Source organism: Solanum tuberosum, unplaced genomic scaffold (assembly GCF_000226075.1).
Source record: "Solanum tuberosum cultivar DM 1-3 516 R44 unplaced genomic scaffold, SolTub_3.0 scf00118, whole genome shotgun sequence".
Classification (NCBI taxonomy): Eukaryota; Viridiplantae; Streptophyta; class Magnoliopsida; order Solanales; family Solanaceae; genus Solanum; species Solanum tuberosum.
This window is the reverse complement of record NW_006239043.1, coordinates 854,720-870,342: the sequence shown is the minus strand read 5'-3', so window position 1 is coordinate 870,342 and position 15,623 is coordinate 854,720. Positions and strand designations below refer to the sequence as shown.

General features: G+C 33.2%; 2 protein-coding genes across 2 annotated transcripts; both read left to right on the top strand.

Annotated features, from left to right (window-relative positions):
• The first annotated feature begins 367 nt into the window (after window positions 1-367).
• Window positions 368-8,354, top strand: LOC102583088 (beta-glucosidase BoGH3B-like). Its single transcript, XM_006350146.2, has 10 exons — window positions 368-476; window positions 935-1,174; window positions 2,084-2,288; window positions 2,620-2,710; window positions 3,356-3,501; window positions 5,486-5,729; window positions 6,426-6,530; window positions 6,742-6,924; window positions 7,289-7,490; window positions 7,687-8,354. Exons 2-10 carry the CDS (start codon window positions 940-942, stop codon window positions 8,169-8,171), a joined length of 1,896 nt encoding a protein of 631 aa, XP_006350208.1. The 5' UTR covers window positions 368-476; window positions 935-939; the 3' UTR covers window positions 8,172-8,354.
• A 1,032-nt stretch (window positions 8,355-9,386) lies between these two features.
• LOC102582756 (zinc finger AN1 and C2H2 domain-containing stress-associated protein 16-like) lies at window positions 9,387-13,453 on the top strand. Its single transcript, XM_006350145.2, has 2 exons — window positions 9,387-9,692; window positions 12,496-13,453. The coding sequence occupies exons 1-2, from the start codon at window positions 9,594-9,596 to the stop codon at window positions 13,228-13,230; spliced, it is 834 nt and encodes a 277-aa protein (XP_006350207.1). The 5' UTR covers window positions 9,387-9,593; the 3' UTR covers window positions 13,231-13,453.
• Window positions 13,454-15,623: the final 2,170 nt, after the last annotated feature.

Sequence of the window (15,623 nt, the reverse complement as noted above, 5' to 3'; positions counted from 1 at the left end):
CTTAATAAAGAACTTTCCTGAATGAGCATTATGTGGCGCAAATTTAAATCAGTTGGATTTCAATATAAATATTCACTGTCAAATATTTTATTTGTAAAAAAAAAAAACTTTAGAACTAGAAGGGGAAAGGACATGTTGAACTAATATTAAAATATATAAACATCTATATAAATTGATAGTGGTAACATTTTTTTAAAAAAATTTAACAAAGTAATATCACATAACATCGATCTAACTACGATTATTTCTCCATAAGGTGAATAAATCTGGAATGCCAAATGGCTAAAAGAACAGAAAAAAAATCCATAACTCCTTTTAAAAAGTGTGCTATCCAAAGCTTTTCTCCCTATTTAAACCTACCATACTACTATATTAAACAGTCCTAAAAATCACTTTCCTCCCACCCAAAAAACAATATCTATCTTCAGAAAATAAAATAAAAAATAAAAAATCTTCAAGAGTCTGCATTTTTATCTGTAAGTTCCAAAATTCATTATATTTTCTTCTATATTTTTATTGTTAGCATTTCTTCTGCTGAAAATAGAAAAAAAGAAGAAGAGAAATTTACTAAAGTATAGCTCTCTCTGTTTTGGTTTTCTCTGAATTTTCAAAAGAATTTGCTCTGAATTTTAAATTTTTTTTTAATTATCTTCAGATAATCAACCAAAAAAAAAAAGTAAATTCTGGAGGCTAGAATTCAATAGTTTTGATCCTTATCCTATACTTGTATTTATAAATTTCGAGATAAAATTTGAGTACATTCTATACTTTTCAGATTCCACTTGTGGAATTACACGCAATATTTTTTTTGTTGTTGTTATTTCGAACCTACTAGACTGTCTGTTTTAGAATTCAGAACTCATAAACTCAAAATTTTAACTCCGCTTTTAAGTCTTTGAATTTTTGTTTTAATTTTGGCTATGTTTTGTTGAAGGAAAAATGCAGAGGAGATCCAAAATGGGATTCTTGATGAGAAATTTTCTAGTTTTATTTTGTTGGATTATTTTAGCTGTAAATGCAGAAGAATACATTACATACAAAGATCCAAACAAGCCCTTAAACAGAAGAATCAAAGATTTAATGAAAAGAATGACTTTGGAGGAAAAAATTGGGCAAATGATACAAATTGATCGTACTGCTGCAACTCCAAAGGTTATGAACAAGTACTACCTAGGTAAAAAAAAAAAAACAGACAGTGACGGATTTAGAGTAGACGTGACCAGTGGGTTCAGTTGAACCCGCTGGTTCTAAATTCTGAATCCGTCACTGTTTGTTTTAAGATATTTTGTTGTTTGAGTTTGTTTATGTATACAGTATGATTTTCTGATGAAAGGGATTCAGTTAGGACCCCATTTTGATAAATGTGGCTTTGTGAATGGGTGCAATGGGTTTGGTTGGATCTACTGATTTTAAATTCTGAATTTGATGTTATAGAGATGGTGTTAGAATTTGAAGTTTATGAGTTCTGAACTTATTATCGAACTCATAGCTCGTTTTAGTTACTAGTGTCATAATCGAGTTGTTTTATATGTTTAATGAATTTCCTAATATAAATACAAGATCTAAGTAGAAGTTACGTGATGAATTAGTTTCAACGCGTCCCTAATATTGTAGTTCTGCCCTTGCTATAGCCTGTAAACATACAAAAGAGTCTATTTTTAAAAATATTTTGTTATGTGACGTTATCGATTTTCTAGCAATGTGGATTCAGTTGAACCCCTTTTTGATAAATATGGTCTCACCACTAGATGCCATGGGTCGTTTCTAAATCCGGAATCCGTCACCATTTTATAATACTTCGCTATGTGAATTCACCTGTATATATAGTATAATTTTTCAACAAAACAATACAGTTAAACTCCTTTGATAAATATGATCATTTCTTTACCGAATCTACTAATTCTAAATCCTAAATTTGTTATACACGTAAATGACCATTTTTCAATAATTTGCTATGTGAATTTATCTTTATACACGATATAATTTTTTGACAAAATGAATACAGTTGAACCCCTTTAATAAATATGACTTATTATAAAATCTACTGATTCTAAATCTTGTATCCGTCTTTTTTTATGAGCAGGGAGTGTGTTGAGTGGTGGAGGAAGTGTGCCTAAGAAAGAAGCATCAGCAGAAGATTGGATTGATATGATAAATGGTTTTCAAAAAGGTTCATTATCAACTAGACTTGGTATACCTATGATTTATGGAATTGATGCTGTTCATGGCAACAACAATGTCTATAAAGCTACAATTTTTCCTCACAATGTTGCTCTTGGAGTAATAAGGTAAATTGTCTCGGAACAACGATAAAATTATAATTAATGGATCACGTGTTACATCAGAATAAGTTGTCTACATTAATTACACCCCCTAGCTAGGTATGACCCTATGTGTTCGGCTGAAACTAATAGCTTTAGTCTAGACCCTTGATTAGTTTATTCAGAATCCAATAAGCTGTCTTTTCTATCGTCTGAAACCGATAAACTTGAAATTCTAACTTAGCTTTAGATCAATGTGAAATATTTTATGCATCAAACTTGTATTTTTTCTTTTTTGTTTTTATCATAAATTGATGATTAGCTAACTTTTTATCAATTATTTTTGGTTAATTAATAGGGATCCTCAATTGGTCAAGAGGATTGGATCTGCAACTGCATTAGAAGCTAGAGCAACTGGAATTCCATATGTTTTTGCACCTTGTCTTGCGGTAATGTTCCATCAACTACTAGTATTTTTCTTCTACGTACGTTGCTCGGATTTTTTAAAAATATCGCCAGATGCATGTTAAAACCTTCAAAAGTAGTACATTTTAAAGAATTTGACACGAATGTGATAACATCTTTGGGAAGTCCAAACAATATAGATTTTCTTCAACAACTTTTTTTTTTTTAAAAAACAGTTTTTTACCACCTAATGTTGTAGTGAGTTGATTAATACCCTCTTCATCTTTAGCCACATGTTTTTGGTTCGAGTCATATGAATAAAATCATCTTTAATAGGGAGTGCATTACCCCATAAAATGAGACTTCCTTTGCGATTTTGGATTAGTCAGATTCTGAAATGAGTACCGAACGTTGGATGTAAAACAAACAAAATTAATTTTCTTCCATATTTTCTGATCAATTGACTCAATTCCCTTGAATTGAGATTTCTATTATGGATTTAAGTTTTATGCATTGATAGTTAGGTAGGTAACTTGGTGAAAATAATTAGTAACCGATCATCATAGGTTAAAATTAGGATGCACAGATTCTTCAAAAGTACATAACTTTAAAAGAATCTCAAACACGTCAATTTATATAATTAATTTTTTTTTTATACAGTATTAATAATTTAAAATTTGTTGATCTAGGTTTGCAGAGATCCAAGATGGGGCAGATGTTTTGAGAGTTATAGTGAAGATCCAAATATTGTTAGGTCAATGAGTGAAATGGTACCTGGATTACAAGGAGATGTTCCTTCTAATGGTAGATTAGGAGTCCCTTTTGTTGCTAACAAGTAAGTTCTTTTTATTCCCTTTGAAATTTAATTTATATGTACTGATAATATTTTTAGTTGATCGATAAAAGAGTAAAATTCACTCGCTTCGTCCGGGGCGGAGCAAGAGGATAAGAAATTACTTCATTTTGTAGTGTTAGTTCACATATAAGTTAGACCACCAATACCTATTCTACAAGTTTAATTTCTTGATCTATCTATGTTTAATTAATGTTGACATTATTTGTTATTAAGAACACATTATTAGCTACTATTTCACTTTTGGTTCATGTAGTGTGTGCACTATTTAAATTATTTAGTTCATAATTAATCATGATGTGGATTTGATCACAAAAGATATTTTTGGCATAATTCACATGGATTTTCATAAAAGTCCATAACCTTGAATTCAATCAACCCACATGCATACAATAATGATTAATTAAGTCAGCATTTTTCTTTTTACTTTATTGGATTTCTTGTCATATATATATATTGGAAAGAAGGTGGAGATTACTTTTTATAATCACTCCGCTTCAGTCTCAAATAAATTAAAGTATATGTGTAAATTTTTATTCTTGTATCTTTTTTCTAATATCCAACAAGAATTCATTATAGATTAATTAGTTTTATGCTGATTGTTATAAATATAAAGTCATACTAATTTTTTATTAAAAATGTTCAACCTGATATATAATGTAATTTTCTTGCAAAGAGATTCTTTAGTGTTGGCCTGATTTCCACCTATACAACTCTCCTCCTTTATTATCATTGATGGATTTTTTTAACTTCACCATAATAAATAAATAAATTAAAATTAAATACGAAATTCAATATATTTATATTTTGCTAAACAATTTATAACTAATATAATCTTTTGATAATTTATATTAATTCATCGTTAAATAAAATTAGCATCAATAAAATAATTTTTTATTGTTTAATGACAAAAGTTGTTGATAACTATTCCTACTTTTTTAGTGCTTTTTTTTTTTTTTGAAAAAAAAGTGGGGTAACTGATTTCTAAAAGTAAGGCATGTGATTTGGAACTATTTGGTATATATAGCATAGGATATGGTTTTTGTGAGGCATGTGATTATGATACATAGAGCCAATAAGAAAAAGACAATAATTGTGAAACAAACTAGGTGCAAAAATTTCAATTTTTTTGGTCCATTTGAATTGTGACACACAGACAATTTTTTTTTGTTTTATGGGCTTTTGTAGCATGACATAGACTTAGTCACATGGACCACTTTTTCCACTTATTAGAAATAAAAAAAAAAGAAGGTGATGTGTAATATAAAAAACACAAGATTTCTACCTAATACATTATTCTTCAATTAAAAAATTATATATTAATGTTGGAAGGCAACAATTATTTAAATAATATATAGAATGCGGGTGTCATCTGCATACCTCCGACCTCTCCAGACCCTACTTATAAAATTATAGATCGTATCTTATTGTTGTTGTAGAATGTGGGTGTGATGTGTGTATGGTGTTTTTACGTGTCTGGTTATGTTACGACACGTGTTGCATTGTGAGTGCCACGTGTCAGACACTTCCTAGGATGAAGTACAACGTGTTCAAAAGTCGTAAAAAGTACTAACCTTGAAGATTGAATTCATCAAGTCTAAATTCTAGACTCGTCTTTTATCACCTTTCAAATTTAAGTGTATAATTGAAACTTCAAAACAAGTTGATGCCTAATGTAGCATCTATGTATTATCCCTATACAATGATGTACATAGATAGCTACATAGAGTGAAAGACAGTCAGTTGAACACCCTTTATCAGAAAATTATACTCTGCATATATAAGTCAAAAAATACATTTTATACACTTGTACTAAACCTCGAACGCGTATGTTGTTGTTGTTGCTAAACCTCGAACGCGTGTGTTGTTGTTGGTAAACCTCGAACACTATGTTGTTGTTGCATTGTTACTAACCTCGAATGTGTTTTAACGAAATTTCTGGCTCCGTCACTGTTATTTGTTACAGGCAAAAGGTGGCTGCTTGTGCTAAGCATTATGTAGGAGATGGTGGGACAGTAAAAGGAATCAATGAAAACAATACAATTATTGATAGACATGGTTTGCTTAGTATACATATGGCAGGTTACTATAGTTCAATCATCAAAGGTGTTTCTACTGTTATGGTTTCATATTCAAGTTGGAATGGTCTCAGAATGCATGAAAATAAAGAAATGGTTACTGGTTTTCTTAAAGGCACACTTAGATTCAGAGTAAATTCCTAATTCTGTCCTCTCTTTGTGAATTTAACTACCTGTATGTTGCTCGGACTCTTCAAAAATGTTGTTGTATCCATGTCGGATTCTCAAAAATACATTTATTTTGGAGTATTTGATACGGATACAACAACATTTTGTAGTGTTTATAGATGCAACCTATGTTGCTTAGACCCTCCAAAAATGTTGTCGCACTGTTTTGGAAGATCTAACACAAGTATGACAATATTTTTGAAGGATCTGACACGGTGTGGAAACTTTGTTGGAGGATACGAGCAACATTTTAGTGTTTAAAAATGCAACCTATATTGCTCATGGAACCTCTAAAAGTATTGTTGCACCCGTGTCTAATTCTTCAAACATTTTAGAGGGTCCGAGCAACATTATAGTGTTCAATAGACACAACCTATATAACTCGGAACCTCCAAAAGTATTGTTGCACCCCTGTCTAATTCTTCAAAAAATTTGGAGGATCCGACATTAGTGCGATGACAGTTGTGAGTGACTCGAGCAGCATAGGATGCAACTAGATGGGATTTCAAATTTAATATTATGAATGTTGCTCTGGTCCTTCAAAAAATGCAATTGTTTTGGAAGTTCGAGATGATTGTGATGACATTTTTGGAGGATCCGAGCAACATAGGATGCAACAAGATGGGAATTTCGAACTAACTTTGTGCATGTTTGTGTCAGGGGTTTGTTATTTCAGATTGGGCAGGAATTGATAAGCTTACTTATCCTTGGCATACAAACTATACATATTCCATTCTTGAAGGTGTCAATTCTGGCATTGACATGGTTAGTAACTAATCAATTTATATCAAAATGTATATCCATTTTATAATTTGTGCACGTTGTGCGCGAATCAACGATATCTGTAATAGCTGTTTAAATTCTGAATTTGTCTCGTACTATCACACGATTTTACAACATGAAGAACGAGTTTCGACTTGATTTACATGACCTTTAAAGAACTAATGTTTGCTCTTTTCCTGGTTGTATATTGTAGGTTATGTTGCCTTACAACTATACAGAATTCATTGATGGTTTAACATATTTAGTGAACAATAACTTTGTTCAAATGACTCGAATCGATGATGCAGTCAAGAGAATTCTCAGGGTGAAGTTCCAAATGGGACTTTTTGAGAACCCTCTTGCTGATTATAGTTTGACGAAATATCTTGGATGCCCAGTAAGTTCAATGTGTAGCGATAACTGATAGGGAAAATGTTTAAAATTGTTCGATTTTGCCTTCCTTTACATGTTTGGCCCGTTCATACTCTTGTCGTTACCAATTGTCTCATACTTGTCATTGCCACTAACGGAGCTCCAACATAAGACGATGGACGCCACATGTCCTAACGTTGGAGCTCCTTTAGGGGTCAAGGGAAAAACTGGAACTTCTTTCTAACGATTGGGGTAAAACTAAACCAAAAGGTCAAATGAAGGACAAAGATGCTCAATTTCTTGATCGTTTTTCCTAGATGAGATAACAAGTTATAAACTCGGAAAAAGTAAAATCTTGAATTCATCTTTGTTGTGTTACAATCTTGTAGGAACATAGAGAATTGGCAAGAGAAGCAGTGAGAAGGTCACTTGTTTTATTGAAAAATGGAGCAAATGCAGATGAACCAGTTTTGCCACTTCCAAAAAAAGCAACAAATATATTAGTTGCAGGAGCCCATGCTAACAACATGGGCTACCAATGTGGTGGATGGACCATTACATGGCAAGGACTTAGCGGAAACACAACAATTGGTACATTTCTTATCCCTCAACGTTGCTCAGACTCTTCAAAAATGTCGATATGTGCATGTCTGATCCTCCAAAAGTCGTGCATTTTTCAAGGATCTAACACGGACACAACAACATTTTTTAAGGATCTAACACGGACAGAACTCCAAAAGAGTACAACAATATTGTACATTGATCAATTAGCAACTTTTTTTGACAGGTACAACAATCCTCTCAGCCATAGAGAACACAGTTGATCCAGAAACAAAAGTTGTGTACAAGGAAAATCCAGATAGCGAATTCGTCAAGTCCAACAACTTCTCCTACGCTATAGTCGTGGTGGGAGAGACCCCATACGCGGAAGGTTCTGGTGACACCCTAAACTTAACAATCCCTGCGCCTGGTCCAGACATCATGACCACAGTTTGTGCCTCGGTGAAATGTGTCGTTGTGCTTCTCACGGGGCGTCCAGTTGTGATCCAACCATACCTAGCTCAAATGGATGCAGTTGTAGCAGCTTGGTTACCAGGAACAGAAGGACAAGGTGTAGCTGATGTCCTGTTTGGTGATTATGGTTTTACTGGAAAACTAGCAAGGACTTGGTTCAAGACTGTTGATCAACTCCCTATGAATGTTGGTGATTCACATTATGACCCTTTGTTCCCTTTTGGATTTGGACTTACCACTGAACCTGTCAAGGCCTAAAACAACTGTTTTTTTTTTCTTTTTTCACACAATCAAACAACAAGAGGTCCAAACATACAACAACTATTATGTTACCAATTTATGATATGAGTTTAGTGCAAAGATTGCATATGTAAAAGAGGCAATGTTGTTAGAAACTTTGATAAGTGGAGTAATGGAAATGGAACTCTTTTTGCTTTGTTATGTGTTTTTGTAACTTACAATAAAATTAGGGGGTGGGGGTGGGGGTGGGGCTACGGTGGCAGAGAAGTGGTCAGTTGAATACCCTTCATCGAAAAAACCTCTGTTTCTACATGCCGAATTAAAGATTTCGAGTTCTACTTCTGAGAATGGAATCACCTTTAATAGGAAATGTTTAATTCTTAAAGTAAAAATTTTTAACACGAATTTGAATTAGTCGAATCATAAAATAGATACCCAACACCAAATAGGAAGCAAAAGAACAGACAAACCATCCTCCTGATAACTGATAGCTATTGTAACATGTAAACCACATATACTAAATATTATAGTTGTTTAATACTTCTCTCTTGTATCTTATTTTATTTTAAGGTATTTGGTACGAATTTAAAAACTTTGCTGACATATGTAAAGTATAAAAAATAATTCCTATTATTATATGAATGGTGGTAACTATTAAATGTTTCGCAAAAAAATAGTATGTGTATAGTGTATTATGTCAACATGCATGTGTATAGTGTATTTACTACAAAATTCAAAAAATCGAAATACGTTTCGTAATTATTTGATACTACCATAGTTATATGGAGTATCATATATCATCAAAGGATGTAGTGTTATTGCTTCTTCATTAATCAAGAGTTCTCGAGTTCAAGTTTTAGATATAAAAAAAATCCTCTATGAGGAGCGTTTTTTCCTGAATGAAAATCTAAATTATCTAACTTCAATGCAGTTACAAAACACATAAATCATTATGTCATAAAGACATTCTATTTCTTGAAACTGTATCTAAGATTCACCATTCTTCAATTGTAATTTACGAAAAAATAATCAAAATTATTAGAATAATAATTCAAAGTTGGAGTAGGATTCCTAAATTGTTTAGAATTTGTTATTTATTTAATTAATATCTAATTAGGATTTATTTATTTCATATATAAATTTATTTTCTAATCCTAATTTAATTTGGTTTCTTACTATTATAAATATGGACGTATTTAGTTATTTTCAATACGCAAAAATATAGGGGAAAAAAAAGAACAAGATACAAATAGTAGAAAAGTCATCATTCGCCAGGCAAGTTAGGAGAGACAGCGTTTGAATCTTTCTCCAATTCCAGCGTTGTCTATCCTATTGTCTCCTCAAGAATCTTCAAAGAAACCCCATTACCTAAATTCCCAAATTATCAATTTCAATTTTTTCTCCTTTTTTCTTGTTGTTGTTTACAAAGTTATCAATTCAATGGGTACACCAGAATTCTCAAATCTTGGGAAGCATTGTTCTGTTGAGGATTGTAGGCAGATTGATTTCTTGCCTTTTACCTGTGATTGCTGTTACAAGGTACCCCTTTCTTTCTCTCTTTACCATTTGTGCCATTTTTTATTTTCTTTTATGCATTGATTTACTGTCTTTTTGTTAATTTTGTGTTGAAATCTTTATTGGTTTTGAGTTTTTTGATCTGGGGTGTGATAAAGTTCCAATCTTTTTGGTCCACAGGAAAAAAAATAACTTTTTTTTCCTTTTATACATGGATTCACTGTCTTTTTGTCAGTTGTGTTGAAATCTTTCTTGTTTTTTTTAGTTTTTTGATCTGGGGTTTTATTAAAGTTTCAATCTTTTGTGGTCCACAGGAAAAAGAACATTTTGTTGGTGTAGTTGTTTGGTTGATGTGGGGGTGGTAGGAATAAAAGGTACTTTTTGTTTTTGAGTTTTTTGATCTGGGTTTATATCAAAGGTTTAATCTTTTTGGTCCATTGGGAAAAGATGGTGTAGTTGTTTGGTTGTGGTTGTGGTGGGGTGTGGGGGGTGTGGTAAGGGTATTCTGAGAATTTTGCTTTGTTGGAGATATTAGGTTCAAGAAAATGTGAAGGATTGAGTAATCAAGAACATGACAAAGTTGAGCTGAAGCTTAGGATCCAAACTATGACACATTTTTTTAATGTTGAGCGTGTTATGCTATTTCATGAGGTGATCAGATTTTGAAATTTCAGCCTCTTGCAGAAATGCAGGGTAAGGCTGCGTACAATAGACCATTGTAGTCCTTCCCTTCCCCGTAGCGGGAGCTTAGTGCCCCAGACTGCCCTTTTTTACCAGATATTGAAATTTGAACAGTAGTGAAAGGGAGGTATAGTCTAGTAGTTAACACTTTCCACTTCAAACCATCTCCACAAATCATTAGGTTGAGATTCAACTAGCAAAGTGGAAAAGGACCATTTTCAAGTGTATGTGTATGAAGCAGGATTGTTTTTTTACCTAGGTTTGTATCAAAGTTTAAATCTTTTTGGTGCATAGGAAAAAGAACCTTTTTTTGGGTATAGTTGTCTGGTAATGGTGGGAGTGGGGGTCAGGGTGTGGGAGGAAAAAAATTATAATCCTGATGTTTTCTGAAGATTTGCTGTGTGTGAGAAATTGGATTAAAGAAAACGTGAAGGATTGAGTAATCAAGAACATGACAAAGTTGAGTTGAAGCCTAGGAGCGAAGATATGACACATTTTGTTTCATTTTGAGCATTTTATGCTTTTCCTCCTTCCATACTATCTAAGTTACATATAAGTCGAAGTGCAGCAGCTGTCCGCTGTGTCGATGAGGAATTATGTAGCATTCATTAGGTAGAGATGGAAACAGTTGATGAAGATAAACAATCCAGTGATTAGGGAGGTGTGTTGTCTAGTAGACCTCCCTCTACCTCCAACAATAAGGTTGAGATTCAAGTAGCAAAGTGGGAAAGGACCATTTTTTCGGCTCCTCGGTAGGAGAGTTTGGGGATTGGGATTTTACCATATCAAAAAATTTACAGAAAAAGGAAAGGAAAAAGATTAAATCATTTATTGTATATAAAAGCTTGCAATCAATTTTTTATATACAATAAATGATTTAATCTTTTTCCTTTCCTTTTTCTGTAAATTTATTGTATATAAAAGCTTGCAATCAATTGCCCCCAAGGCCTAGCTCAAGTGGCAAAAGGTGGAGGATTTGTGGCTTAGGTCACAGGTTCAAGCCCCACACCATGCAAAGCAAAGCCCGGTATTTAAGTGGAGAAGGGTAGAGGGGCGGGCCCATTATCCACCGAGTTTAGAAGGCTGTGATTGGTCCAAAGGGCGGGTCACAGACGGATTTCTCGGTTATCAAAAAAAAAGAAGCTTGCAATCAATTGTTCGTATGATACAACAAGAGAGGATGAAGTTTTGAATATTGAACTATTGGTCTTAGTATTTCCATGATTATTCTCATGTAATGTGCATCTCGGAGTACCAGTAGTTGATGTGCTTCACATGGGATTAAACTTTTTTTTTTTTTTTTAATCGAGAAATCCATCTGTGACCCGCCCTTTGGACCAATCACAGCCTTCTAAACTCGGTGGATAATGGACCCACCCCTCTATCATTCTCCACTTAAATATCCGGCTTCACTTTGCATGGTATGGGACATGAACCTGCGACCTAAGCCACAGATCTTCGACCTTTTGCTACTTGAGCTAGGCCTTGGGGGCTGAAAGGAATACCGGGCTTCGTTTTGCATGGTGTGGGCTCACATGGGATTAAACTTTTACCTCTGTTGTTCCGTCTTTATTCTGAAATTTAAAGCTTAATGTTCCCGAACTTGTAATGTGGCTTTCAGAATGGAGATATCAGGAGTTATTCTAAACTTGAATAGCCCGTATTGGTTCTATATAGGCCAGACCGATGAAGCATTGACAGAATCACAATTTTCTTTCATTTTCAATATTCCAACTAGTATATACTGGTTGCGCTTCTGCTTATGTTTTAGAAACTCTCTCAGAAGTAATAAGCTTTAAATGACATTTTTTCTTGCTTTTATCAAAAAGAATATTGACTACTTTAAGTAGAGATGTCCTTGCTTCCTTGCTCTTACGAGTTACGGGTCTCAGTGATCTGGTATAATATCTTAGTTTCTTTTATAGATTGTTAATAGTTGAAACAAGAATTGTACTGGTTCTAATCCCAGATATCTCTTTTGCTGTCTCTATGGTGGTGGCTTTCGGTTGAGTATCATATGTTTAAATCTGTTAGGAACGAACTGCAAGTCGATGATATTCTGTATGATGGACTCAACTTTGTTTATTCGTAACATAATTGGGACTAATTTATGCTGAATGTGTTAACATACAATACTTCTTTGCAGGTGTATTGTTTAGATCATCGAAGCTATATTAGACATCAGTGTCCAACGGCTAACAAGAATAATGTTACAGTGGTCATTTGCCCGCTCTGTGCAAAAGGGGTACGCCTAAATCCTGTTGAAGACCCAAATATAACTTGGGAATCACATGTGAACACCGAGTGTGATCCATCGAACTATGAGAAAGCCACAAAGAAAAAAAAATGTCCTGTGCCTCGCTGCAAAGAGCTCTTGACTTTCTCCAACACAATTAAATGTCGGGATTGTACTGTCGATCATTGCTTGAAGCACCGGTTTGGACCTGATCACAGCTGCCCCGGACCTAAGAAACCAGAATCTACTTTCCAGTTCATGAACTTTCTGAATGGAAGTAAAGAAGAGTCGAAGAAAGCTCAGCCCACGACGACCTCAAGGTGGACCACGAGCCTTTTAAAGGTAGTAACATCTGTAAAGGAAAAGTTCAACAGTGAATTTAATCAACCACAGCAGACGGGGCAAAGCAGCCGCGCCACCAACCACAGCGTTACTAACAACAGCAGTCAAGTAGAGCCATGCCCACAATGTCATCTAAGATTTTCTACGGTCAGAGCTCTCATCGATCACGTGCAGAAAGTACACGAGAAGAATGGTGTTATGAACATGACAATCGATGTCTGCCCGAGGTGTAGTAAAGGTTTTCGAGATCCTGTTGCCCTTGTGGAACACGTTGAAAGGGAACATAAAGGAAGTTCTATGTAAACAAGCAAACAACAACATGCTTGTAGGATGTACACAAATCTTACTCCTACCTTTGCGAGGGTAGGGAGGCTGTTTCGAAATTTTTTATATGTAAAGAAGCAAAAGTACATAATTTTTTTTCTTGTTAATTCTTTTTGAGAAAAAGTCTTGCTCATTCTTACAAGACTTACATATGACTTGAGGTTGATTGAAGATCAATATGACTTGATTTTTTTTCTCCAAAGTGGATGGATGTTCCCTTGGTTTCTCTGTTGTCTTTCATTATCTTCTCTTTCACTACACATCCAAATTAACATATATATAGAGCTGATGGTTTATCGGAAATAACTTCTCTACCTTCTCAAGTTAGGGGTAAAGTCTGTGTACGTTACACTAATGATCTACCATTTGTAGACAACATTCCCTATATATAATAGTGTTTGTGCTAATCCAGCTCTTTCTTACAAGGCAAGTTATTAATTTAGATTAATGATGAGCAATTATCATCTATCTGCTCCTAACTACTATCATAATTATTGTTAGTACTTAATTTAAGATTTTAAGCTTATAGTCTTATAACAATCTCAAGTTAATATACACATTAATAATTGGTGCACAATCAAACATTTATAGATATTTAGTAGAGTTTTTAATACATATACAAGATCTGGACAAAAGTTATTAAGTTCACGTGAATCCATAGCTTTTATAAATACTTAAGTAAAAAAAAGTATATAAAGTAATATGCTTATGAGTGTTAGTTCTATCATAAGTTAATAATACAAGTTATGATTAAATGCTAAAATATTGTTGTTTCGAAAATTTTCCCTTAAAGATTATGTGCACATATTTGAAAGCTAGAATATTCCAAGATTTCTATGATTTTTTTTTTCCAATCACCAAAACCTTGAGAATAAAAATGTGGTGTACAAAACATCATGTGTTCATACATGATTCTGAGAAGGATCGCATCTCAAAGACTGTGATGTAGACAACCTACTTTGATGCAAATGTTAGTGACTGTTTTCACGACTTAAACCTGTGATCTATAGATCACGTGAAGACAACTTTAAAATATCAAATTAAAAGCTAGCAACTTCAAAAGGCAAAAAGTAAAAAAAAATATTTTCTTATTTTACCAAATGATTCACTTGAGTTCTTTTATAATTATGACACCTGCTTAATTAAGTCATAAAAGAGTTGTAAAGCGAAAGAGCCAATAAACTAACACATGGGCATGATGAGTAGTTCTTTTTTAATTTTATTTTTTTAATTACCTTTTTTAAAAGCTTAAACAAGATTTAGTAATTAGATCAAAGTGAAATAAATGAATGGTTGTAAACATAATTGTGTGTTTTTTTAAAAAAAAAATATAAGATACTTTAATTATTGGTCAAGAAAATATCATGACTTTGTTAAGAAGCATTAGTCAAGAAAATAAGAAGAAAAAACTGTCAACATTGTAATAGTAAATGTAGTTATGTGACAGTTATTCATGGTCACATTTGGTGGCTAAATTTGCAACTTGGATCAATTTGTAATAAATGCAAACAATGTAGTTCAAGAGTAATAGAGAACTTGCATAATTGAGGTGTATAAGTTGAAAATTTAGTAATAAATTTCTCCTATCTCCCATCAATATAAATACCGCATACCTTTGTAAACTCAAGAAAAATATCTTGTTTTACCAACAAAGATGGTAAGTACCTTTCTATCCTTAATAAAAAAAAATTCATATTAAAATATTGGGAATAAAACATGATTGCGTCAACTCTTGTCGCAAGTATTGAGTTAAGTCTCACAACGAATGCAACCTTCGTATTTAGTTGTCATTATTGAGTTTGGAACCCTTATAAACTATTGGTGATAAACTGGATGAAGATGCCATCAAGTCATAATGTCCTAGCCGACACACGTGCTACAATGACTTGGACAAAATGATCGTGATCTCACGAGGGTGAACTAACCCCGAAAACCTATACTTAGTTCGAATTGTAAGTTGCAACTCGCTTGCACGAAGTCAGAATTACTAGTAATCATCCGTCAACTATACGATAACAAATTCATTTTCGGACCTCACCTTTGAAAGGAAGTAATTTCCCTCAAAATGAGATTGACTTTCCGACATAAATCTGAATTAGTCCGACCCCAAAACAACAAACAAAAAACCTTGTAGGGTGGGGGGGATTAAATCCATTTATAAAACATAAGGCCATTAACCATCAATCATATTTTAAATGCCACTGTCGAATTATTAAAAGAGAGAATTTATTTTTCTCAATTCTATATAATAAATTAATAAATATAAACAAATAAATAAAAGAAAAACAGAAACTATTCATCCTTTTTAACTTTCACAAAAATTCCAAATTGGAAGCATACATTAATAAATCCCCATATGTTAGTAAGTCAAA

Coding starts and splice junctions, on each gene's coding strand:
- LOC102583088 (XM_006350146.2), top strand. CDS start 940: ATGCAGAGGAGATCCAAAATGGGATTCTTGATGAGAAATTTTCTAGTT. Junction 3,502..5,485: donor GTCCCTTTTGTTGCTAACAA/GTAAGTTCTTTT, acceptor TATTTGTTACAG/GCAAAAGGTGGCTGCTTGTG. Junction 6,531..6,741: donor TCAATTCTGGCATTGACATG/GTTAGTAACTAA, acceptor TGTATATTGTAG/GTTATGTTGCCTTACAACTA.
- LOC102582756 (XM_006350145.2), top strand. CDS start 9,594: ATGGGTACACCAGAATTCTCAAATCTTGGGAAGCATTGTTCTGTTGAG. Junction 9,693..12,495: donor CCTGTGATTGCTGTTACAAG/GTACCCCTTTCT, acceptor ACTTCTTTGCAG/GTGTATTGTTTAGATCATCG.